The 25,894-nt window shown below is 56.8% G+C and overlaps 1 protein-coding gene across 2 annotated transcripts in view; it reads right to left on the bottom strand.

The window, feature by feature from the left end:
- Window positions 1–858: 858 nt before the first annotated feature.
- The window catches only part of PKP3 (plakophilin 3), a 38,910-nt gene continuing 13,874 nt past the window's right edge, over window positions 859–25,894 (bottom strand). The window contains exons 2-13 of one of the 2 annotated variants that reach the window (XM_073347011.1): window positions 21,010–21,101; window positions 19,400–20,124; window positions 18,553–18,676; window positions 18,072–18,276; window positions 14,210–14,384; window positions 13,651–13,768; window positions 12,082–12,246; window positions 11,091–11,276; window positions 10,217–10,370; window positions 6,170–6,362; window positions 5,411–5,498; window positions 859–2,710 (exon numbers count right to left, since the gene is read on the bottom strand). In XM_073347011.1, coding sequence (XP_073203112.1) covers window positions 2,675–2,710; window positions 5,411–5,498; window positions 6,170–6,362; window positions 10,217–10,370; window positions 11,091–11,276; window positions 12,082–12,246; window positions 13,651–13,768; window positions 14,210–14,384; window positions 18,072–18,276; window positions 18,553–18,676; window positions 19,400–20,124; window positions 21,010–21,101 — 2,261 coding nt within the window. In that variant the 3' untranslated portion in view covers window positions 859–2,674. Of the gene's footprint in view, window positions 2,711–5,410; window positions 5,499–6,169; window positions 6,363–10,216; window positions 10,371–10,860; window positions 11,277–12,081; window positions 12,247–13,650; window positions 13,769–14,209; window positions 14,385–18,071; window positions 18,277–18,552; window positions 18,677–19,399; window positions 20,125–21,009; window positions 21,102–25,894 lie in introns of those variants that run through there. The other variant, XR_012159302.1, reaches the window with a different exon arrangement.

The raw sequence follows: 25,894 nt of genomic DNA, 5'->3' as shown, positions 1-25,894 counted from the left end.
CCTCACTCAGCCTAGGGTTGGGTAGCCACATGGACGCATGAGTAGCAATGGGGATCTGAAGAAGAGCTCCGAATGCTCCCTGGGAATCCTTCCCCACCCCGCAGGCCAGGGGAGCAAGGGGCAGCTGCCCACCCATCAGGATGGGGACACATGTTTAATTCAGGCAAATAAAGCTTCCAGAGTGACCCAAAGGGCTCAGCTCTGCCTGCTGTCACACAGCTATAGCTGCACCCTGTGTGACCAAGGGCAGGACTGAGCCCCAAGGATTTTAAAATGGCAGAGGGAAAAAACCCATCCACCTCTACGTTACAGCGGTGCCAGGGAGCTTCCTATCTACAGCATATACAGGTACAATGGGCATGCGGCTGGAACAAGGCAGCGCTCGGCCCCGTAGCTACCGCAGGACTGAACACAGCGACAAGACCAGTCAGTGCCTCCCGATTTGTGTCAGAGGCCAGGCCAGAGGGGAGCAGCTGAATCATCTCAGGGGGGCTACCCAGAGCACTGGGTCTGATGCCAGGCACCCCTTCTGCGGCAGCCATGAGCCCCTGGGCTACTGTGGGAGACAAGGCACGGGAAGCGGGAGGGACTCCTCCAAAGAGCCAGCCCCTGCAGTTCAAGGGCAGGCCTGCTGGCTAACCCTGTGTAGGACATAGCAGCTCAAGGTGTGAATGCTGCTCATGTTACAGCTACCCCAAGGGCCTTTTGGCGCTGTGCCTCTGATCAGTGCTTGCTTCCAAAGCCGTGAGCAGCTCCCAGTCAGGCCCCGAACCAGCATCATTCCCATCCCACAGGGCAGGTGTGGGAGCCAGGAGGGCTGTTTAAAGCTCCAGTAAGGTACCAAACGTAGTGCACAGGTCAAGCCAGGAGTTTAATCATGATCTTGTAACTCAGTTTGCATCCCAAAGTGCTTCAGACTGTACAGCTAATACAGAAACCACCTCCCCAGCCAGTGACATGCCCCCTCTGCGGGGACACAGCAGCTGGTCTATGCCAGCAATGCCCCAGCTTTTAGAAAGCCAAACGAAGCTGAAGCTGGGCAGAATTTTATTATCCGATTTGGAATACAGGAAGGACACCCGCTGGGGGCACTCCTGCAGCAGGGTCTTCAATGAGCAAGAAAGTTCAGCCCTTCACCATACAGGTGTGGCCAGTTTTCCATGCAAGCGCAAGCATTTTAGGGCAACGCAATGCAGCTGCAAGGATAATCGGTCCCAGGCAGCTCAGACTAAGTCCCTTTAGCCACTGGCAGGGCCTTTCCCTATGACATCAGGGAGAAAAGGCACAAGCGCTCAGACACGGAAGTTTCCCCAGAGTGTTTGGTTTGGTCCTGCAGCAACCACTTTCCCCAATAGGCAGCACTACCCCACCCGACAACACAGCCTGCCTCTGATGCATCCAGCAAAGGGAACGCGGAGCACAAAACCCAGCCTGCGTGGAGGGCCTTGGCCCGCCAGCCCACCACACACTGTCTCTTCAGTCGGATTTTAATACACCACACGCAAATGACCTTTAGCAACTCAGTTAATGAGACCAGGTCTCTCCGAGAGCTGTGGCCCTGCAAAAGGCACACGTGCTGGGGCGTGACAAGGCCAGGGTCAGGGTCAGCACATACCAGGCATTCCCGCTTGCGAGCAGAGCACACGCTTACCTGCACAGGGAGTGGAAGAAGTGTCGCTGCGCTGAGAACGACTGCTCCCGCCCCCAGAAGTGGCTTTAGGGAGGGGGCTGCCCTCTGATTGGCATAGGGCCGGCCAGCTCACCCTCTGACAGGCACCAGAGGGAAGCATCGCTGGGATGAGGGTCTGGCTGCAGTTGGGCCCCTGGTGTGAAGGGAAACTAGCGCTAAAGAAGTCAGGTGAATAATGCTCCTGGGTAGCTCTGAAAGCTTGGACCTGTGTTTGTTTTGCCATATTCCGTTCAACCCAGGTCCACAAGCCCACAACATAACCATGCCCCCTCCCCCCCCGCTTCCTAATACATTGTGAGCATGATACAAGCCCCAGACACCCACCACAACTAGACAAGTATGGCCCCACTAGCCCCAGGAAGCCAGGGGCTCCTGACACCAATGTCCCACTGTGTAAACACCTTCCCCTTTAAATCCCACAGACCCCAGGACAGAGCTGAGATCCTCCTTAATTTAAAAAATACAAGTCCATGGGGAGGTGGGTGTGCGCGGGGAATAATAACCATAGAGACATACTGCGTTAGGAGTAATCCAGAGGTCCAAGAAGACCTTGCAAAGCTCCCTTCGTGTCCTTACAGGTGCTGGCAGGACTCCTGTGCCTTAGAATCCTAGAATCTCGGGGTTGGAAGGGACCTCAGGAGGCCATCTAGTCCAACCCCCTGCTCTAAGCAGGACCAATGGCCTGCCAAGCGGAGTCCTTTGTCTGCTCCTTGGGGCATACCCAGAGCAGTGCTGCTGGAGCGAAGGCTGCGCCGATGTCACCAGGGGAGGAGAGGCTCCCAATATGCTTGAAGAAGAAGCTGTAATGAATGCAAAAATGAGGCCGGCCAGCCAAGCTGCTACTGGTCTAGATGGAGGAGAACGGGAGCTGCAGCAAGGGGGGATTCCTGGGGCAGAGCCACAGTCTGTACTGCTGTGAGGACAATTTTCATCGGGAGAGCTAGGGCTGGTCAGTCCCGTCTCTGCCGCTCGGGGATGTTCGTCCTACAGAGCTAGGAAATCCTCCTTCCGGTAGCCCTTCTGCAAGACACAAACAGACCGGTCCTAAGGAGAGAGATTTCTGCTGAGGAGCCCCAGCACCGCAGCCCAAGGGGGCAAGTCACACATGCAGGCCTGTGTTCTCTAAAGTGAGTGAGACCCACCCTCTGAAAGTCAGGCCCCTGTGAAGGGGTCTCAGGTTGGGCCTCCCAAATCACTCATCACTTAAAAATATGGGCCACAGAAAACCTCTCTCCTTCCTGGGCCCCCTGGGGTCGTGCAGCCCGTAAGCGGATCACACCAAGGTAGAGATGTAACCAGACTGAGGACCGATAGGACATGTTGTCCCCTTCCTTGGTTCCCCCAAGGCCATTTTTCCCTGGTGGGGGTTGAACGGCCATCGCCAACAGCTCATTAGACTGTCCTCTCATTTCTGAGCAGAGCTAAAAAAGCCAAGGAAATCAAAGACGAGAGAGGACACCGCTGTAGTGAAGCCAGGACCAGGAGTGGTGAGGCAGTGAGGGACAGTCTGAGAAGAATAAGGACCCTGCATATTTCCCATTAACAGGCTGCTTCCGAATTTCCTAGGCATCCCCCTCAGCCAACTGGTGCGTCAATCCCTGGGGCACCCAAACTCTGCCCAACCCAGGGCTGCATCAGCATCTTCCCAGGATCCCAAGGGCACCTCTAGTTTGCATAAAACGGAGCAGATGGCCTCACCTTGAGTACCAAGAAGTCTCCTGCAAGAGGTGACATGCCCCAGCCCACCATGCTTCATCTTAGCACCTCAGATCAAGATGGAGCAGGCGATGAGGGGACCCATAGTTTCCATGGGCTGCAGTGGGAGTTGTGGCTCACAGTTGAACCTCACTTAGGTGACCTGGAACTCCCTCCACTGTCCCTGTGCCATGTCCTGGGGAACATCCCCTCCAGAGTCTCAATCAGGAATTGGGGCAAGCAAGGAAGAGGCTACCCCCTGGGAAATTCACCCCAGGTTTCATGCTGAGCCCAGGAAGTTTAGGGAGTGCTGTGCTGAGGTCCTATCTGCTGACTGTGCTCACTGCTTGGATGGAAGAAGAAGCCCCCAGTCACCTGGGATGTCACTCCCTAAGCCAGCCCCAAAGCTCTCGGCAAGCCGAGGATTAAAGAAATCCTTGTGGATGCTGGGTGTGTATGTCAGTCTCCCTCTGGCCACACCCTGACTCAGAAGGAGGCAGAGAACTGAAGACCAATGGTGGCCACAGCTCCCCATTGCCTTCCCAACGTACTCCTGTCCCAGGGTGGGGTGGTCCTTTAAGGGGTGTGGGGGAGAATGGGGCTTAGCCCCCACCTGTCACTAACCAGCTGCCCCTCCCAGCCGGTGAGATAACAGGCCAACCAGCAGCTCACTCAAGGGGGAGAGCCATGGGAATGCTACTGGAGGAGACCTTGCCATTCTGCTAGGGGCAAGGGTTGGCTGGGGAGCCTTGCTGGGTGGGCAGCAGCAGAAGCAGCCCTGCAGGGCCCAGGGCAGGCAGCAGGGCCTGGGTTTTCCGGCTGTGATTGAAGCTGAACTGTGTCTGCACAATGCAGCCCCGGGAAAAGCCAATGAAGTAGTGACCATGGTGGGAGGTTCATTGATGCACTGGCTAGTGAGTTGGTCTCCCAGCTTACACTGGAGTGAGGAAACCACGGCCAGGTTTGGGGAGACCCTGTTACACCCCCCTCCAGGCTGACTGAACTCCCAGTTCTTAAAGTGATGGCCCTTGAACACCAGCCTCTTCCCGCCCACCTCCACCATCTGCTGGACCCCAGGCCATTCGTATGTGTGTCTTTCTGGGTGTGACTTATTCCCTGTAATGTGCCTGGGCTCTGGCTGCCTCTTCCTCACTGCTCAAACAAGACTGAAAGGAGGGTCCCCAGTCCACACAAGGCCTTGCCTCGACTAGGATTCAATGGGGTCATGTTAGCTAACACGTCTAGACAGAGCTCAGTGCCTTTAATGCACACAGAGCTGGTCAAGTTTGATCTCCAACACAGCCAGCTTCAGATGGGTGAGCCTGCATCTTGACGGGGCTTTGCAGTTGGGTTAAGCTAACTTGACTGAGCTACCATGAACGAAGCATGCACGCACCCTGCCTGCCACCACAGAGCCTTAGCACAGTGAGTTACTAGGGCAGGTAGGAAAACAGAATTTCCCTTCGGCAGGAAAGCCCGACATTTGGAACAAAAACAAATTTCGAAACTGGAGTGAAAAGTCCACATTGTCCATGGAGCACAACTTTTGAAAAGTTTGGATTCAAAAACGGTGACATTTTTGACAATGCTGAAACCATAGAAAACATGATATGTACTCTAAAGTGCATACAGATAATACTGAAATTCGAATATACATCAAAATGAAATGGAAATGATAAAGTCGAAGTGAAACACTTTGTCTTTATCGAAACAAAGCCCTTTGACGCTTTCCCACTGAGCTCAGCACATGCCCATGGAATGTGCGGATTTTGACAAAACTGCATTTCCCCATGGAAAACGGTTGTGATGAAAAGTTTTTGACCAGCTCTCTTGGTTATCCTACGGCTGCTAATGCATGCTAACGACGCACATCTTTTGTCCTAGTCTAGACAATGCCTTCAGGGAGCGTCACACCATGTGCAAGCCAACCCGAAAGACAGCATTGGCTCCACCCCAGAGCGGAGCCACCCAACCAGAGGCTCAGCCGAGCTAGTGCTGAGCGCGCTGGCTCAGGGAGGAACGTACCATCTTGTAGTCCCGGTGCAGCTTGGTGTATTGCCACATGTTGGCCAGCAGGCTGGAAGCAGCTCTGGAGGACTTCTCGCTGTCCGAGCTAGGGCAAACACACAGAGGACACAATGACGCTACTTGTTCCTCTCCCGTTAGTGTCTGTCTGGCACAGGCCCAGGAAACACACATGTGGGGACGGAGGGCGCTATGCGAGAGGCACTCTGAACAAAGGGTGAGGATTTGGCGGTGTGGGGAGAGCAAGAGAGAAGCCATGGAGTACACCAGGACCAGATGGTCACTGCTGCACTCAGGCCTGAGGGCCTCTCATCAAGACCGCCATGCTGGGTGTAGCTGGAGAAGTTACTGACATATCAGCCAGCCAAATCCTTGGAAGATGAAGCTGGGTGGCTAGGAGTGTCCCATAAACATATTGGGGCGAGAGAATTATTCCCCAAGGTGCGCTCCCTTAGGGTAAGGACCTGGGATGATTCACAGGAGGAATTCCTGGTGAGAAGACCCTCTCAGTGGTCCTGGGACCACTCTCGGAGTGTGTACCGGGGGCTCGGACCAGCCCAAGCCCTGACGGGGGTGGGGGCTGCAGACTGGCCAGGAAGTCCCCTGTCTCCCACCACACTGATCTGGAAATTCAGGCCAGAAGAGGCTCTCAGACGTTGACGTGAGCTGAGCTCCTGTGCCCAAGGAGTGGAGGGGCAGGGCTGACGGCTGGCTAACTGGGCTGGCAGTGAAGACACACAGGCTCCCGCCAGCTCCTACCTGTCCCTTTTCTTCTTGATGTAGAAGAGCTTCCGGAGGCCGTCGAAGTAGACGATGTCACGGGCGGCGATGGGGCTCTCCACCACCAGGTTGTTCAGCACAGCGATGATGTTCACGATGACGTCGGTCGGGGGCTCCTTGTCGCCGAGGCCCCCGGGGAGCTTCTCAATCAGGTGGCTCACCACCTTGGTCGCTGCCGAGGCAAACGGATCGGCGTCAAGGGCTGGCTCTACGGTCTGGAGCAAAGCACTGGGGACGGGGCCACCACAGCGTCACCCAGGCCATGCAGTAGCAGACCTGGCTGACAGGATAGCAACATGCGCAATGGGGAGAGAGGCCTAGTGGGGTGCAGCAAAGGCCAGGACTGCCTGGGTCTCACTGAATGGCCTAAAGCAGGGAATCAGCCACGCAACTCCCAGGCGGCACTAAACTGAGGGGAGGTGCAAAAGCGAGTGAGGACCGAGAGAGCCCTACAGAGCCACCTTTGGTATTTTAATAGCACAAAAGGTGCTTAGATGTGCGGGCAGAAAACAGGTAGGGATTCAGCTTGGGAAAGGCTGTTAAAACACCTGGGGCCTTGGAAATGCTGTGAGCGTCTGCGGGGTAGACGAGTGGCTTAGAGGGGAGTGTGCCGTGTGCTGTTTATTCGTTTGCAGTGTAGATTACTGCAATCTCTGGGCGCCTGGCAAATGGCTGCCAGTGCCCAGCGGGGTCGTGCCATCAGCCAAGGTAGGGACGGCCTGTCTGTGCAGAGCTCTGCTAGGGGTGTTTGGGCCCCTCTAGGCCCGGAAGGCGTTGAGGTGCCCAGGGGAGTGAGAAAGCACTAACTAGGCCTGGCTGGCCCCAGGGACGACGGGCACAGGCAGTAAGAGGAGCAGGGAAGGTCTCTCAGAAGAGCGGACTGTTGCTAGCGGCGGCTCCTGCCCCATCTAACCCCTGCTGCCATCGAGGGAAGAGCATCTTTGCCAGCAGGCTGGCTAACCTAGTGAGGAGGGCTTTAAACTAGGTTCACCGGGGGAAGGAGACCAAAGCCCTGAGGTAAGTGGGAAAGCGGGATACCGGGAGGAAGCACAGGCAGGAATGTCTGTGAGGGGAGGGCTCCTGCCTCATACTGGCAATGAGGGGCGATCAACAGGTTATCTCAAGTGCTTATATACAAATGCACAAAGCCTTGGAAACAAGCAGGGAGAACTGGAGGTCCTGGTGATGTCAAGGAACTATGACGTGATCGGAATAACAGAGACTTGGTGGGATAACTCATATGACTGGAGTACTGTCATGGATGGTTATAAACTGTTCAGGAAGGACAGGCAGGGCAGAAAAGGTGGGGGAGTAGCACTGTATGTAAGGGAGCAGTATGACTGCTCAGAGCTCCGGTACGAAACTGCAGAAAAACCTGAGTGTCTCTGGATTAAGTTTAGAAGTGTGTGCAACAAGAGTGATGTAGTGGTGGGAGTCTGCTATAGACCACCGGACCAGGGGGATGAGGTGGATGAGGCTTTCTTCCGGCAGCTCACGGAAGCTACTAGATCGCATGCCCTGATTCTCATGGGTGACTTTAATTTTCCTGATATCTGCTGGGAGAGCAATACAGCGGTGCATAGACAATCCAGGAAGTTTTTGGAAAGCGTAGGGGACAATTTCCTGGCGCAAGTGCTAGAGGAGCCAACTAGGGGGGGTGCTTTTCTTGACCTGCTGCTCACAAACCGGGTAGAATTAGTGGGGGAAGCAAAAGTGGATGGGAATCTGGGAGGCAGTGACCATGAGTTGGTTGAGTTCAGGATCCTGACGCAGGGAACAAAGGTAAGCAGCAGGATACGGACCCTGGACTTCAGGAAAGCAGATTTCGACTCCCTCAGGGAACGGATGGCCAGGATCCCCTGGGGGACTAACTTGAAGGGGAAAGGAGTCCAGGAGAGCTGGCTGTATTTCAAGGAATCCCTGTTGAGGTTACAGGGACAAACCATCCCGATGAGTCGAAAGAATAGTAAATATGGCAGGCGACCAACTTGGCTTAATGGTGAAATCCTAGCGGATCTTAAACATAAAAAAGAAGCTTACAAGAAGTGGAAGGTTGGACATATGACCAGGGAAGAGTATAAAAATATTGCTCGGGCATGTAGGAATGTTATCAGGAGGGCCAAATCGCACCTGGAGCTGCAGCTAGCCAGAGATGTCAAGAGTAACAAGAAGGGTTTCTTCAGGTATGTTGGCAACAAGAAGAAAGCCAAGGAATGTGTGGGCCCCTTACTGAATGAGGGAGGCAACCTAGTGACAGAGGATGTGGAAAAAGCTAATGTACTCAATGCTTTTTTTGCCTCTGTTTTCACTAACAAGGTCAGCTCCCAGACTGCTGCGCTGGGCATCACAAAATGCGGAAGAGATGGCCAGCCCTCTGTGGAGATAGAGGCGGTTAGGGACTATTTAGAAAAGCTGGACGTGCACAAGTCCATGGGGCCGGACGAGTTGCATCCGAGAGTGCTGAAGGAATTGGCGGCTGTGATTGCAGAGCCACTGGCCATTATCTTTGAAAACTCGTGGCGAACCGGGGAAGTCCCGGATGACTGGAAAAAGGCTAATGTAGTGCCAATCTTTAAAAAAGGGAAGAAGGAAGATCCTGGGAACTACAGGCCAGTCAGCCTCACCTCAGTCCCTGGAAAAATCATGGAGCAGGTCCTCAAAGAATCAATCCTGAAGCACTTGCATGAGAGGAAAGTGATCAGGAACAGCCAGCATGGATTCACCAAGGGAAGGTCATGCCTGACTAATCTAATCGCCTTTTATGATGAGATTACTGGTTCTGTGGATGAAGGGAAAGCAGTGGATGTATTGTTTCTTGACTTTAGCAAAGCTTTTGACACGGTCTCCCATAGTATTCTTGTCAGCAAGTTAAGGAAGTATGGGCTGGATGAATGCACTATAAGGTGGGTAGAAAGCTGGCTAAATTGTCGGGCTCAACGGGTAGTGATCAATGGCTCCATGTCTAGTTGGCAGCCGGTATCAAGTGGAGTGCCCCAAGGGTCGGTCCTGGGGCCGGTTTTATTCAATATCTTCATAAATGATCTGGAGGATGGTGTGGATTGCACTCTCAGCAAATTTGCGGATGATACTAAACTGGGAGGAGTGGTAGATACGCTGGAGGGGAGGGATAGGATACAGAAGGACCTAGACCAATTGGAAGATTGGGCCAAAAGGAATCTGATGAGGTTCAATAAGGATAAGTGCAGGGTCCTGCACTTAGGACGGAAGAACCCAATGCACAGCTACAGACTAGGGACCGAATGGCTAGGCAGCAGTTCTGCAGAAAAGGACCTAGGGGTGACAGTGGACGAGAAGCTGGATATGAGTCAGCAGTGTGCCCTTGTTGCCAAGAAGGCCAATGGCATTTTGGGATGTATAAGTAGGGGCATAGCGAGCAGATCGAGGGACGTGATCGTTCCCCTCTATTCGACATTGGTGAGGCCTCATCTGGAGTACTGTGTCCAGTTTTGGGCCCCACACTTCAAGAAGGATGTGGATAAATTGGAGAGAGTCCAGCGAAGGGCAACAAAAATGATTAGGGGACTGGAACACATGAGTTATGAGGAGAGGCTGAGGGAGCTGGGATTGTTTAGCCTGCAGAAGAGAAGAATGAGGGGGGATTTGATAGCTGCTTTCAACTACCTGAAAGGGGGTTCCAAAGAGGATGGCTCTAGACTGTTCTCAATGGTAGCAGATGACAGAACGAGGAGTAATGGTCTCAAGTTGCAGTGGGGGAGGTTTAGATTGGATATTAGGAAAAACTTTTTCACTAAGAGGGTGGTGAAACACTGGAATGCGTTACCTAGGGAGGTGGTAGAATCTCCTTCCTTAGAGGTTTTTAAGGTCAGGCTTGACAAAGCCCTGGCTGGGATGATTTAACTGGGAATTGGTCCTGCTTTGAGCAGGGGGTTGGACTAGATGACCTTCTGGGGTCCCTTCCAACCCTGATATTCTATGATTCTATGATTCTATGACGGCCGCTGTCAGCCCTGGGCTCTCCCTGCAGCCCCCGCCCCCAGCACTCACACATCTCGTCCTTGTTGCGCGCATTGCGGGACAGATTGCGGATCAGCCCCGTCAGGGAGCGCAGCTGGTGGTGGTCAGCTGTGCGGACTCGGTCCAGCACGGGGTTCAGGATCCGCTCCTGCTCCAAAGCCACCCTGCTCAGCACGCCAGCCCACTGGGGATGGGGATAGAGAAAGGGAGAGTTACAGGGGTGTTGCACCCTGGGCCTTTCAATACCGACCCATCCCACCCTCACTACCCCCATCCCTTCCACCTCTAGCCCATGTATCCCCCCCATCCCCACCACCCCATGCATCCACCTGATCCCTGCCACTCCCACGCCCCGCCCACATATCTCCCCCTCCCATATCTACCACCCCATCTCCCCACCCCATTCTCAGTGTGGGGGGCCCACTCCATCCCTCTGGCGCTGCCTTCCCTAGCCCCCTCACACCCATATTTCACCCTCCCCCACTGCCCTGGAGACAACTCTGCTGCAGTAGGGAGGGCTGGAGGCAAACTGCTCCCAGCCTGCCCTTGAATGCTGCCAGCTGCAAGGTAATGGTGGGCACAGGGGGGATGAGACCAGGTCAGGTGGCATCACTTCCTGGAGGGCGGGTACAGAGGCTCAGCTCAGCCTGATCCCTCTGGGCCAGTCATCTCACCCTCAGCAGCTGGGCAGAGGTGACCAGAAGCCTTGGAGACCTACAGCACGGCCAGCCTCCCTGCATTACCCCACCGCGGAGTCCAGCCTCCGAGGCGGATTCAGGCCGGGCCTCTCGGCAGTGATGGCTCCAGTCTGCGCCAGGCTGGGGGAGGTGTGGCCCACCATGGCCAAGGGGTAGGACGCAGCCTGGGCGGGATGGGACTGGGCTGTCCCCAGGCCCAATCTCACCCTCCGGTCTCCGGCGGTGATGTTCTGCAGCGCCCCCGAGGCCGCCTCCGTGGTGTGTTTGTTCAGCTCGCACCGCTGCAGCAGCCGGTTGTAGATGCCCACGATCTGCGGGTTCCAGAGCCACTCCATCCCTTTGGGGTCCTTGGAGACCTCCGTGAAGGTCACCATGTCTGTGTTCATGTGGTGCTGGGGGGCCGAGGAGAGAGACCAGCCCGTCAACAGAGAAACACAGCCCAATGGGGGCCCTGCGCACATGGGGCAGCCCCGCTTCCCTCTCACCTCCGTCCCCAGCCCCATGGCCCCCCATCCCTACCACCCAGGAGCAACGCAGCTGCCCTAAAAGTGGAGGGGCCACCAGCACCCGAACAATGGCCCTGCCTCCATGCCACCCCTTCCCCCGAGGCCCTGCCCCACCCGAGCCCCCACCTCGCACTGCTCATTCCCCCAAAGCCCTGCCCCCCATCTTCCCCTCAAAACCCCACCCCCAATCACTCCTCTCCGCCCTTCCCCCCCTTCACTCACCCTCACGGCCACCAGTGGGAGGGCACCACCCTTCCAGCCGCACTTTTAAAAGCGACGGGGCCATGGCCTCTTGGTCTCCCCCATCCCTTTGACCCCCATTCTCTTCCCTATCACCCCTGCCCCCATGAGCACCCGGCTCTATCCCTTGATTTATGACCCCCGTCTCTCAGCTGGCCGCGCGGGCTCACCAGGGGAGCGTTCCAAAGCCAGGCACACAAGTATTCATGGAAACCCATTTTTAAATGTCCCCGCAGGTGGGACGGTGCGCACGCTCTCTGCCAATCACAGACTCGGAAGAGCACCAGGTGATCAGTCACCCACCCCCTGATCCACTGCCCACTGGAGGCTTCCGGCCTGGCGCCGGGTCGCTGAACCAATGATCCGCTCGCCCCTCGTTTCAGCGACCCAGCTCATCGCTCACTGGCCGTGTCCTATTCGAGTCCCCTCCTGTTCCCCGCCCCATTCTCACCTCTCGCACTCGCCTGCCCTGGGGGCTGAAGCAGCCCACCAGCTCCCCCGTCCCAGCGGTGCCGTCCCGCCGGTGCCCCTCCAGCCGCTGCAGCGAGGACGGGGGCATCTCATCGTACAGGCGGTAGGAGAGGTTCCGCAGCACGCACACGGCGTTCTCCACGCTCTGGGGACGGGAGAAGCGGGATCAGCCTGGGCCACTCACTCCAGCTGGCTCGCCTTTCAGAGCCCACGTGGGAGAGGCTCTGGCTGGACCGTCCCGCCCAGCACTGCTTACTAGAGCCTGGGCCCAGCCAAAGGGGAGGCTGGGAACAGGGCCTCCCATCAGGGCTGGGCTAGTGCTCCCACAGTGCCAACGTGACCAACAAAGCCCACAGCCAGCCAGCCCATGTCTAATGTGCCCATCACCCTGGTATCGGGGTGCCAGTTCACTCTCCCGGCTCAGTGCCCTGGTTTGAGGGGCTCCCAGTGAACAGGGACACAGCCCTGCCCTGGGACGGTTCATGAAGGTGATCAATGATCAGATGCATGAGGCGATCAGTTTCCCATTCCCTTCTCCACCTTGCCGGGCTTGGGAAACTGTCCCCAAACCTCACACCCTTGGCGGCGGGGCTGAGCCGTACCAGGAACTGTGGTCCCCGCAGTGCCCCGTTGTGGAGAGCTGGAGCATGGCTCAGTCTGTGCCTGAGAGGCGGACAGAGGCACGGACTTTACGAATGGAAACACTCCGCATTCGGGGACGAAGGGGTCCTGAGTGTCCCCCCAGCAGCCCTGGCCTCGCTCCCAGCATCCCAACCCCCACGTCCCTCCAGGCCCCCTGCCGCTGGGGCTCCTCCCGTCTGGGTCAGGAGGCCCTGTCTCTGAGGGGAGGGTGGCTCAGACACAGGCTACACGCTGCCAGAGCCAGCCCACTGCCCTCCTCCTCCTGAAGAGGTGTGCAGGGGAGGGGCCCGTGGCCTGGGAGGGAGCTGGGGGCACTGCACATAGGCTGTACGGCCCCTCCATTGGGGCAGGAGTTTAGCTGGATGGCCCACGGCCAATCGGCTGGCAAAGGGCTCCGGGAGGCTGGCGACTGCTCACTAAAGGGCTCTGACAGCTGCAGCTCTAGGGGTTAGGCTGCCTGTGGGGACTACGCCTGGTCCCCCCAGCCACTCGGCATGGAGCAGCCCCAGGGCACTCAGCCGGCCCAGCCTGCTCTCCACTATGGCAGAGCCATGGCAGGCTGCAGGCTGGCTGGGGGTGGAAACACCCCATTGTTCTCAAGCGGGGCTGGCCAGGCCGCACGGGGGAGGCTGGGGGCTGGCCGAGGTCAGGACTGGTGCCTGGGCTGTGCTGACGGGGGCAGGGGAGATAAGCACTTTGGGGCAGGGCCTGGCAGACCTCAGGCATGTGGGGAGGGGCTAAGGAAGTTGATACCGCGGTGAAGAGCTGCTCCAAGCCAGGAGGAAGCAGAGACAGTGGGAGAGCCACACCCCAACCTAGGCTGTTCGCTCTAGGTGGTGAAGACGAGGGGCTGGGCCCCCAGCGCAGACAGGCAGCTGCAGACTCCCTCTGGGGGCGGGGGGCTCACCTTGTCCTCTGACTTCCCCACCTCCAGAGCACTGTTGATGTAATTGATCATGGAGTCCACCAGCCCGTGGCATTCGCGCATCTTCTGCCGGGTCTGCTGGCTGGCGGAGCTGAGGTTCCTGCAGGGGGAACCCAGGGCCCAACACTGAGAGACGGAATCTCCCCTGCCAACCCATGCCCCCAGCCTCTGCCGGGACCCCCTCCTCGGCCAGGCCAGAGCCAGTGCCCATCTAAGGGGGGGATTCCCTCTCCATCAGTGGCCAACGCTGGATGCTGCCAAGGGCAGTGTGAACCCCCCTGTAACGTCCCTCCATGTGGAATACTAACTCTGGGCTGGGCATTGCTGCCTGTCCAGTTCGGGCCCTGCAGCGTGAGGACTGGGGATACAGTGTCCCGCCCAGGGGGCATGCAGGCCTTGTTCATAACACTGGGGGCCAGAACCAATACCAGAACCTAGAAAGTCTCCACTACTCTCGGCCCAGAGCTCCCCCGGCCCCCGTGGCTCAGCGGCCAGGGTGCAGGGCATGCTCTCTATACCCAGGGGCTGGTAGAGCTGGTACCTGAGGAGGCCGGTGGAGTTGTAGAAGATCTCCGCTTCTGAGGCGTTCTGCTGGATGATGGCAGCGCTGCCCGTGCCGGAGAGCGGGGTCAGGATCAGGTCGGTGAGATGCTCCAGGGTGTCCCGAGCCAGCCGGTCCTTTAGGGTGTCGCTGGAGGAGAGATTCCACAGGATCCCTGCAGGCCGCAGAGAGCAGCACTTAGCCCCAGAGAGCATCCAAACGGGTTAAACTCCTGGGCCATTTGTACAGGGGTTCACGCTCCCCTTCCTCTGACAAGCCTGCTGGGCTAGCTAGCTGCCCCTTCCCAGCTGCCACTTGAGCGTCCCATAGCGCGGGGGCTGCTACCCTTGGCTTGCAAGGGGGCTCCAGCAGCAAGTGACCTTTGCCTCCCCCTCACCTCTATGCCTGAATCCAGCAGGCGGCCTCTGATCTGCAGCCAGGGGAGGAGGCAGGGCTCAGAGGACTCTTCCCATCCCACGGGAAGCTCAGAAACCCCGATGCAGTGACTTGACTCCCAGAATGGCAGGCACGCTGCACAATCCACCGAGTTTTGCTGGCTTCATTCATGGCCCTGCTCTATGTGGATGGGCAGCCTCTCGGGGTAGGGTCTAATTACCTGGGGCTGTTAGTCATCAACCAGCTGCACACAGGCAGCCAGGGAAGGGGACCCGCTGCCCCCCAGTTCTGATGAGCCCAAGGAGCGGCACTGACAGACATAACTAGCAGGGGGAGTTGGGAGGAGACAGACACTGTTTGAGTCCAAGCTGTGCAGGGCCCTGTTCCAGCAGCTCCGATGCCCAACAAAGCCTCTGCACTAGGCCGTTGCTGCAAGAAACACACAGTTTGGGGGGGGGGTTCCTGAAATTCCCAGGAACTTGTCGGAGCAGGGCAGCCCCGCAGGCTTGGTCAGATGCCACCTGCTGCATGCCAGAGCTCACCAACTCCTCCCTCTCCCTCCCCCGCCACAGCAGCTCTCAGGATAGAGCAAAGCATCTTGCTGTGCCACTAGGGGTAGCCGCCCAGCCTGGGCCTCAGGGGACCGGGGTTCAAGTCCTGCCTCTACCACAGACTCTGTCTGTGCCCCAGGGTGAGTCACTCGGTGTGTCTGAGCCCCATCTGGAAAATGGGGACAACGCCTCCGAGGGTTGTTGTGAGACTAACTCTGACTGTGAGGCACTCAGCTACTCAGCCACAGAGAGACTCCCTGCTGCCGAGCTTCTGCCCACGCTGCATCTGGTGTTTTAGCAACAATGGCCGAGATTCCCTCGCTGGTGTGAATTCACTGTAGTGGGGCTTTGATGATTTATGCCAGCTGAGGACCCAGCGCCGTGGGGGGACAGCTCTGATCTCCCCGGGAGGCAATGGGACCTAACAAGGAGGCGCTTACCTGCGAGGCACTCCCTGTGTGCAGGGCAAGCCAGCCTGGGGCTGAGCTATCTGGCCATGGCTCTCTCCATGCTCCAGCTGCATTTAGCTAAAACCACTTTCACAGACTCCATTACGCTTGTAATAGGCATTAAACCCTTCGCATCATCGCTCCTGGGCCCGGCTTTCCCATTAGCTCTGGTATAGGCTGAGACAATCAGAGCCTGGCGGGCAGGATTAGAAAGGGCCTTTGTAACAGAGGCAAATGTAATCTCTGCTCTTGGCCCCTCCCTGCACAGCGCTGCCTGCAAGACACAAAGCCAGGTGGAATCTGGCCCCTGGCCAGGGCCCAATCTCCCCCTCCACCATTCATCTCACTCCCTCTCTGCTCTCTCCAGCAGCAGCAGCCAGCCTGGGCAAGAGAAGCCTGTATCCCTCCCCCATCTTTATATCTGCTTCAGCTCCCCTTTCTTATCAGCACGCTCCCCGCTGGGGTGTAGCCCAGCCTGGTTACATAAAAGGGACAGCATCCCTTCCCATTCCAGGGTGGCCTGATCGCTGGCTGGTCTCTCCTCCCATCAGCAGGGCAGGACAGTCTGAGCTACCAATCCACCGCAGGTTCCCTTGCCTGAGCCCCGCCTGGCCCCACAGTGATAAGATCCAGAGCTGGCTGGCTGTACAGTAACCCAGGCTGCCAGCAGGGTTCGTGCCTGCTCTCCCTGGCACGCCCATGCGCCCTGACAGTATGGTGTAGAACCAACCGTGCGGTGATACTAACCCCGGAGGAGTGAAGTTCAGCACAAGGCTGGCTGGGGGGACTGGGCTCCTGCGCTGCCAGAGGCATCTCTCCAGCTGTGGCCCCCCTACCATCGCTCCCTGGCCTGTGGCAGAACTGGGCCACGTAACCCCTGGGCCTCAGCACACTCCGGTCAAGGAACCTTTGCCCCATCAGCATGTAAAGACATGCTGAGGCCACCAGCGGGGCGGGGCACAACCATAGCTTGGCCTGGTACTTTCTAACAAGGGGGCTTGTATGGCTCCATCACCCATTTAATGTATTTATCCTCACAACACTCCTGCAATATAGGGCTGTGCTATTAACCCCAATTCGGGGGTGGGGACCTGAGGCAAAGAGACTATGGGCTAGAGTCACAAAGGTCCTTAGGGGGCCTAGCTCCCACTGAAATATCTAAATACCTTTAAGGATCTGAATTGCCCAGGGTCACCCAGGAAGTCTAAGGCACAGCAGGGAATTGAACCCAGCTCTCCTGAGTGCTAAGCCAGGGCTCTAACCACTAGGCCATCCCTTGCACTCCAACAGACACTCTTAATGCTCACTATTCAGGATTGCGCTTGTCGGGCCAGGAGAGGAGCCATGTGCATGCACCCTCAGAGGCTGAGGAGCCATTCCCTCTCCTGCCATTGCTGCTGGGCAATAGGGTTTAACGGCATCTTATCTGAACCCTAAAGTAGAACTAGGCAAACAGTTCCAATGTATCTGTTTCCCGTCTTTCATCAAAGTCAGAAATTTTGGCCAAAAACATTTTTTTTCATTGAAATGTCAACATTTGAAAAACATCAACTAGCCCAACTCAAACGCCTTCCTCTCCCAGTATCTATCCAGTCTAGTGCCACCTGATGGAGACCTGGTGTAACTACAACAGGAGTCAAAGGGGTGAAGAATGAGGTGGAAGACGAAGAAAGAGCTATTTTGGCCATTTTTGGCTGATCCCAAAAGAATGCGCTGCCACCTGTACAACTGCCTGGGAACATCCACTGTGGCGAAGGGGCTGTCAGGACTCTCAGGACAACCCCCTGTTTTAGATGCTCCCAACTTTCTGGTAACTTCTTGATGAGCTGAAAGTTTCCAGGCTTGGCTCCACCCAAAGAGGGATTTTTTTTTAAAGCTGGAGTGAGATCTTGTTAGCCTTTGCTAAGACGTGGAGGTTCCCTATCATTAGTCTGAGCAAAGCTTTCTGATGGTTTTTGTGCTTGCACGTAAGTTCGCCAGCCGGCTGCTCCTCACTGAGGACTAGGGCCCTGTGCTGGCTGCAAAAGCAGCATGTGCATAGAAGGTGGGAACGCAAGGAGGTGGGGTTGAACAGGATTCTGGGGAGCCAGCAGTGGGATCTGGGGAAGAAGGGGGCTGTGATTTTGCAATAGAGGGATAACAGGGGCAGGCGATGCAGTCTAGAAGATCTGGAGCTGGATTTAGACTCAGGAGACCTGGGTCCTATTCCCAACTCTGCCACTGGCCGGTTGGGTGATCTTGGGCAGGTGACTGCATCGTCTTGTGCCTCAGTTTCCCCTTCCACCCTTAGTCCCAATGAGACTACAGTCTAAATGGACAATGTGTGTGTACAGCACCTGGCACAATGGGGCCCGGATCTTAGCTGGGGTCTATAGGTGCTCCTGCAATACAAGCAATTTAGCAGTAACCCCAACAGACCCGCTTCCCTTTCCCTGCTCAGCCCGGCGCTCCCTCCCACGCACTGACCCGTGACGTTCTTGCGCAGCTCGTCGTCCTGCGCACGCAGCGTCCTCATCAGCTCGTAGATGCCATTCTCCTCCACCAGCACCAGCTTGTTCTCGGCATTGTCATAGATGAGGTTGCGCATGGCGCCGGTGGCATGGCGCTGCAGCTCCTGGTTGGGGTGGTTGAAAAGCTTCACCAGCTTGGGCACGGCTTGGAGGCTGCGAGCCTGGAAGAGAGACAGGGCGGCGGGTGAGAGGTGGTGGGGCCTGTAGGCCCAAGAGTCTGCCCTGGCCTCCACTGGGCGGGGAAGGAACAGGGCCCCTGTGGAAGTGTCACGGCCTGGCTAGGAGCTGCCGCTGCAGAGTGCTGGGGCTGTATCCCTGCCCTCAGCATGTTCTGTCAGCACCTGAGTCGACAGCCGGGGCTGAGAGGCTGGGGCGGCCCTTTCCCAGCATGCCTTTGGCGTCTGCCCCCATGCACCCATCCTCGCCTTGCTCCTCACCTGCTTCTTGGCGTCGCTGTCGCTGTAGCACCTGTGCTGGATGTAGGCGGCTCCCAGCACCTGCAGGTTGGGGTCACTGGCCATCAGGTACTTCACTGCTGACGGCAGGTCAATGTCATCAAACCTGCAAACCAAGGGAGGGTCAGGAGTGGCCACCACGCCCCCTCAGGGCTTCCTCCTGCCCACATCACAGCAGGGCTCCACCACGTCCTGCATGCTTTGCCGAGGTGCCCACCAATTCGACCCATGTCACTCCTTCACCAGGCCCAGGACACGGGGTCGCCCACCTCTGGTCAAAGATGACTGGCCAGGGCAGGGCTTTTTCAGATCCCACCTTGCTGCTCCTAACTCAGCCTGTAGGGGTCACTCCTGAGCAACATGAGCTACCCCTCCCACGCCCAGAGCCAAGTGGGTCCCGGCTGTAGAACTGCCATCCGGAGCAATGCTAGCCCAGGAAGCAACAGGGCCCAGGGCAGTCCTTTGCAACAGCATCAGTACTGCTGGGCCACTTCGCTGCTGCTCCAGCTCCCCTCTGCTTTGCCACCGCACGCTACGGATGATCTGGTGAGCTGCAGAATTTACCAGTCGTACGGGGCCGCATCAGGCAACAGGTTGAGCCCTTAGACGGAGGGATGGTCGTGCCCCAGACCATCCACAATGCCGGAGACTATGGAAATGCACCAGGGAGGCAGACCCGGGAACCAACAGAAGGGAGGCTACGCCAGGCCCAGAAGCCCAGTTCCCCTGGTCCGTCTCAGGAAACTCGGCACGTTCCTTGATCCTTGTCCAGGTTGGCTGGGAGCTTCACAGGCCACCCCTGCCCCCGAGTTACCCCCTGCACACTCACCCGCCGGAGTAGGAGAGCTGGGTCGTCAGCGTGTTGTGCCCATTGTACATGTCGATGGCGCGCAGGTCCTGCAGGTGGTGGTTGGACTCAGCCAGGCTACGCACAGAGGGGGCCCGGGCGCCGCGCTCCATCATGCCCGCGTAGGAGCTCCCCACGCCCGGCTGGGAGGCCGGGAGGCTGCTGAAGGAGCCAGTGCTCAGGCGGGAGCGGTTGTTGCTCTGGAAGCGCTGAAGCGTGCGCATGGCGGGCGCACGGATGGTCCGGTTCTGAGGCACCTCCACGCTGTCCATCCAGTCGCCTGGCTCCTTCATCCCAGTGTTGGAGCCAGCACTCATCTGCCTCTCAAAGGTGTAGGCTCTGGTGAAGTTGCCATTGTTTCTGCGTTTATAGAGGGCATCCGGGCTCAGCTGCTCCGAGATCATGCTGTAGCGGTCATCCATGCCTGCAGGGCTGCCCAGCCCATCTGCCAGGCGCAGTGACCGCAACGACATGGTGTCGAAGTTCGGCCGGGCTTGGTAGTTCCGCTCGTGGAAGGAATTGGGCCGCGCGGAGGTGCTGGCGGCCTGCGAGAGAGTGTAGCTCATACCGTAGGCTGGGCCCTGGGGCACGCCCCCGTTGCTGATGGTAGCCATCCTCTTGTGAGGTGTGAGGTCCACAGCTGACCGGGAGGACCAGCCAATGGACTTGGTGGTGCTGTACTCATTCTTGGCTGGTGGCTGATATAGCTGGGGGAGACGGGGAGAAATGGGTCAGCAATGTCTCATTTCAATAGGAAACACACAGCATGTCTTGCTAACTTCTGGCTCATCAAAGTGAGCCTGGGATCTGAGAATCAGGCTGGGGTCTTTTCCTCTCACCCTTCAACACCAAGAGGAGAAATTCTGCAGGCTCAGTTCCACCCTCAGTAATGCCTGTACAGCCTCCACGACGGCCACTGAAAGCTCACAAGGTTGCAGATATCTGACGCTCTCGGATGGAGACAGTGGGTTGGACAGGTATACTGGGAGTCACCACTGGGCCTGCAGACCTGTTAGCACTGGAGGGGACGAGTGAAAGGGAACCAACCTGGTGTGACTCTCAGATCCCAGCTGAGTTTGTTGGTTTTGAAAACACCATTTGACGGGGAGGCCTTGAGAGACCAAGGGAGAAACCCTGGCCCTAGCGAATGGAAGTTTTGCCATTGACTTTGGTGGAGCCAGGATTTCACGCACTAACCAAGGTGGCACGTTTGACCACGCTGCAGCACAGGGCTGGGCTCTGAGGCCTGCAGAGCTCTCTGACTGCCAAGTGGTCTTACTGCTCCATGGGAGGTTTGTCCACCACTAGAGAACCTCGCTCCCCTCCCTCCTCCCTGACTGGCGCCTGGGGGAAATGAGCCCCCCACTACCATTATCAGGACCAAGAGCTTCCTCACACCTGGCTTGGAACCCAGCCATCCACTGCCAGTGACTAGGCTTCCTAAGGGCTACAGGAAGAGAGGCAACTAGCGGGTGGCCTGATCTCGCGTGCCGATGGCTGGGTTCCAGATGTAATAGTGATGGGAGCCATATAACGACACATCAGCCAAACCGACCTGTCTAGCCACACACTGCAGGTGAGCTGGTACTTACAGTGCCCTTGGGGTCTAAACCATTGGTCTGGGATCTGGAGCTGAAGGACTTCTGCAGGGTGTTGCTGTACTGGCCCTGGGAGGAGCTGCCACCTGCAGGACACACAGACAGACAGACAGCGTTCAGCAAAGTTAGAAATGAGCTGTGTGCGTTCAAAGCACAGCACTAGAGGAATGGGGACTGGGACAGCCCTGGGCGGGGGCGTCAAGAGGAGATCCTACACCTGGATCTGAATACCCAATGCTCTGATCGGGGGGATGTTGTAATCTGGATTTGGTGACTGTCTGCAATTGGCTGAACCGCACCCCTGGAGCCAAACACCCACACACTGTTGTGGAGTCTGGCTTTGGCTCAGGAGCTTCGGAATGCTGCAGCCGGCTGGGACCCATCCCTGCTTGGTAGCCACAGGGAGGTTCCCACGTCATGGGGTGGGGTGCTATAGGGTGTATGAGGTGTACGTAAAATACCCGCCAGGGTCCCATCTCTGTGCCGAGGGCTCAGCGTGGGCTGCCTCTAGTGCCCGGTGAATGAACGGCCTGTGTTAGTGGAGGGAAAGGTGGGAGCCGGTCATCTGCTGCACTTAAACCTCCCAAGCACGGGTTCGACACAGCTGCAGCACCGAGCCCCTCACGGCACACGGCCAGCCCAGGAAAGCCCAGGAGCTCACCCAGGAGCCGCACGGGGATGTGGCTGAGTGAACGAGGGATGCTCTGCAAGTGACAGCAGATTAGCTGTGGGAGAATTCTCTGTCGTGACCCACAGCAACTTCTTCTAGGCCAGCCCTGGGCTCCCCCAGCCCCCACCCAGCTCAGTCCTGCCCTGTAGCACCCCCGGTAGTCCAGTCCTGGGTCCCACCCAGCTCTGCCCATGCACCCCTGTCCTGACCTTCAGCCCCCCCTTGTATCCCAGCCTTTGGACCCACCCAGCTTTGATAATGCTCCCCAGTCTCGACCTGCACTCCTCTGCTTTTCCAGCCCTGGCCCCATGCAGCTGTGCCAACACACCCCATCCTGACCTACAGTCCCCCGCTAGTCCAGCCCTGGCCCCACACATCTCTGCCAACACAACCCAGTCCTGACCTACAGCCCCCCCCACCCCCCCGCTATCCCAGTCCTAGACCTGCACACAGTTCTGGCAACACACCCCAGTCCTGACCTACAGTCCCCCCACCCCCCCGCTATCCCAGTCCTCGACCTGCACACGGTTCTGCCAACACACCCCAGTCCTGACCTACAGTCCCCCCACCCCCCCGCTATCCCAGTCCTCGACCTGCACACGGTTCTGGCAACAAACCCCAGTCCTGACCTACAGTCCCCCCCACCCCCCGCTATCCCAGTCCTCGACCTGCACACGGTTCTGCCAACACACCCCAGTCCTGACCTACAGTCCCCCCACCCCCCCGCTATCCCAGTCCTCGACCTGCACACGGTTCTGGCAACAAACCCCAGTCCTGACCTACAGTCCCCCCCGCTATCCCAGTCCTCGACCTGCACACGGTTCTGGCAACAAACCCCAGTCCTGACCTACAGTCCCCCCCGCTATCCCAGTCCTCGACCTGCACACGGTTCTGGCAACAAACCCCAGTCCTGACCTACAGTCCCCCCCACCCCCCCGCTATCCCAGTCCTCGACCTGCACACGGTTCTGGCAACAAACCCCAGTCCTGACCTACAGTCCCCCCACCCCCCCGCTATCCCAGTCCTTGACCTGCACACGGTTCTGCCAACACACCCCAGTCCTGACCTACAGTCCCCCCACCCCCCCGCTATCCCAGTCCTCGACCTGCACACGGTTCTGCCAACACACCCCAGTCCTGACCTACAGTCCCCCCCACCCCCCCGCTATCCCAGTCCTCGACCTGCACACGGTTCTGGCAACAAACCCCAGTCCTGACCTACAGCCCCCCCCACCCCCCCGCTATCCCAGTCCTCGACCTGCACACGGTTCTGGCAACAAACCCCAGTCCTGACCTACAGCCCCCCCCACCCCCCCGCTATCCCAGTCCTCGACCTGCACACGGTTCTGCCAACACACCCCAGTCCTGACCTACAGTCCCCCCCACTCCCCCGCTATCCCAGTCCTCGACCTGCACACGGTTCTGGCAACAAACCCCAGTCCTGACCTACAGCCCCCCACACCCCCCCGCTATCCCAGTCCTCGACCTGCACACGGTTCTGGCAGTGCATCCGGATCTTGCCCCGTTCTGCTCCCATCTCTTCCAAACCCAGGCTCTCTAGAGCAGAGAGGTGGCAGTGCTGAGTTCCAGGCTGTCTTTGTGATGCAGACTGATCTCTGCTGGGCCCAGGATAATGCTGCCGAATGCTCTCACCTGTGACTCCAGGTCGGGGGGGGGGGGGGGCTGGAGTTTCGCAAGGGGCACAGTTTGTTAATCTAAAAATGGCCCTTTTTTCTCTGTACATCCATGGTGTTTGTGAAAAATTTCACTAGCCCTTTATCGCATTTTACACCCGATATTCTTATTGGAAATGTTGCTGACCATTTTCATTTCTCAGTTTCTATTTTTGAAAATGAATTTAAAAAAAAAATTGGAAAGAATTTTTCAAAAGAAAAACCCTGTCATGTGCCTAAACCGCCCCCTCCCCATTCATTCTTTAACCAGCTCTTCTTTTAACCATGGCGAACAAAACGCTGAAAGAATACAAGAGAAATAATGAACGTAGCTGGGAAACGGTCGCTCACATTACCCAAAACATTGTGAGAACCAAAACTTTTGGAACAACTGGGGGGTGGGGGGGGGGGCTGGTTTCTTGTTTTTTCTAGTTTCCAGCCAGGTCCCAAGCTGGGGTAGGTCAAGGTAGCCCCACTGGGGTCAATGGTGCCAGACCAATGTCCACCCTGGAGGAGCTGTGGTTGGCTGGGCTCCGTTGAGGTCAGTGGGACTTTCCAGCTGAGGGACTCTGGCCCAGACTGTGCAGGGAGGGAAAGGCTCGCCAAGCGAGCCTTGTGTCATAAATATAAAGGGAAGGGCAAACCATTTTAAAATCCCTCCTGGCCAGAGGAAAAAGCCTTTCACCTGTAAAGGGTTAAGAAGCTAAGACAACCTCGCTGGCACCTGACCAAAATGACCAATGAGGAGACAAGATTCTTTCAAAAGCTGGGAGGAGGGAGAAAAACCAAAGGGTCTGTGTCTGTCTGTGTGATGCTTTTGCCGGGGGAAGAACAGGAATGGAGTCTTAGAACTTAGAAAGTAATCTAGCTAGGTATGTGTTAGATTATGATTTCTTTAAATGGCTGAGAAAATAGCTGTGCTGAATAGAATGAATATTCCTGTCTGTGTGTCTTTTTTGTAACTTAAGGTTTTGCCTAGAGGGATTCTCTATGTTTTGAATCTAATTACCCTGTAAGGTATTCACCATCCTGATTTTACAAAGGTGATTCTTTTTTACTTCTATTAAAAGTCTTCTTGTAAGGAAGCTGAATGCTTTTTCATTGTTCTAAGATCCAAGGGTTTGGGTCTGTGGTCACCTATGCAAATTGGAGAGGATTTTTACCAAACCTTCCCCAGGAAGTGGGGTGCAAGGTTTGGGAGGATTTTGGGGGGAACGACGTGTCCAAACTATGTTTTTTCAGGAACCCAGATAAAGTTTGGTGGTGGCAGTGGAAGTCCAGGGGCAAAAGGGTAAAATAGTTTGTACCTTGGGGAAGTTTTAACCTAAGCAGGTAAAAGTAAGTTTAGGAGGTTTTCATGCAGGTCCCCACATCTGTACCCTAGAGTTCAGAGTGGGGAAGGAACCTTGACACCTTGTTTATGCTGAACAGCTTACCGGGAAACCAAACACTCCCCTTCCCATCTGGTCTCCCCACCTCCTTTCCCAGCCACACTTGCTCTTGTTAAGACCGAGCCCATTTAGAAGCGGCCTTAGGTCCAAAGGGCCTTTAGAAGACAACTGCTGGCATGAGTCCTGGAGATCTGAAGGGAGGAGTCTGGTGGGTGAGTGGAGAGCAGTGCGGCGGAGAGGCTGGTGAGCGATTAGTTCGCCATGGAAGACCTGCGCTGAGACCCAGCTGGGTTCAGCTGGCTTCAGTTTGACGCATGGCCAATATTTGTCCCTGTTACAAAATCAACAGCAGAGATAAGAGCAGCTGGGGGTGTCTGTAGCATCTAAGCTGCCATTTAAAGGTAACTGAAGGCGGCAGTTTCTCTTCTCCCTGATGCCACAGGAGATCTCCCTGGTTTGCTCTGGGGTCAGTGCGGGGAGAACCAGGCCCTCGCACAATTCTAGCCCTGGTGGTTGCCAAGAAAGCCTTCCCAGTTTAGCCAACGCTGGGTTAGCTCAGGCTGATGCCGCAGGTGGGGGGAGCCTCGCTCTCGCTACCAGGAGGCTTGAGCTGAGGAAGCGAGATGTGGGATTTGTGGAGACCCCAAAAGGAGGACATTTAAGAGTGACCTGCAAGGAAAGAGCACCTGCGTCTGTGCTGTGTGTCCCTCTCTGAGGGATAAAGGCCTGACAGGATCTTTTCTTAACTGATACTTTTCCTCCTTTTAAAAAAACAAAACCAAACCGTGTGAAATATTAGGAATGTCAAGTGTGGTCGTCCCAGTTTGAACGGAGGGCATGGCGGGGGTCTCGGAGATGTGCCGTGGGCACTCTCCCAGACCATCTCTGAAGAGTCAGCCTAAACAAAGAGCTCTGTGTGGCTTGAAAGCTGGTCTCTCTCACCAACTGTGGTTGGTCCAATCAAAGATATCACCTCCCCCACCTTGTCTCGCTCATATCCTGGGCCCCACACGGCTACAACTGCACTGCCTAAGGAAAGCCAGCTCTCCAAACACCGAACAGCCAGAGCTCCATCAGCTTTCCTTTCTGATGTCATCACCCCACTAGCTTGCCAGCGGGCCAGAAAGTTGTCCAGGGTGGCCAAGA

Source organism: Lepidochelys kempii, chromosome 6 (assembly GCF_965140265.1).
Source record: "Lepidochelys kempii isolate rLepKem1 chromosome 6, rLepKem1.hap2, whole genome shotgun sequence".
NCBI lineage: Eukaryota > Metazoa > Chordata > Testudines > Cheloniidae > Lepidochelys > Lepidochelys kempii.
This window is presented reverse-complemented; position numbering and strand designations above follow the sequence as displayed.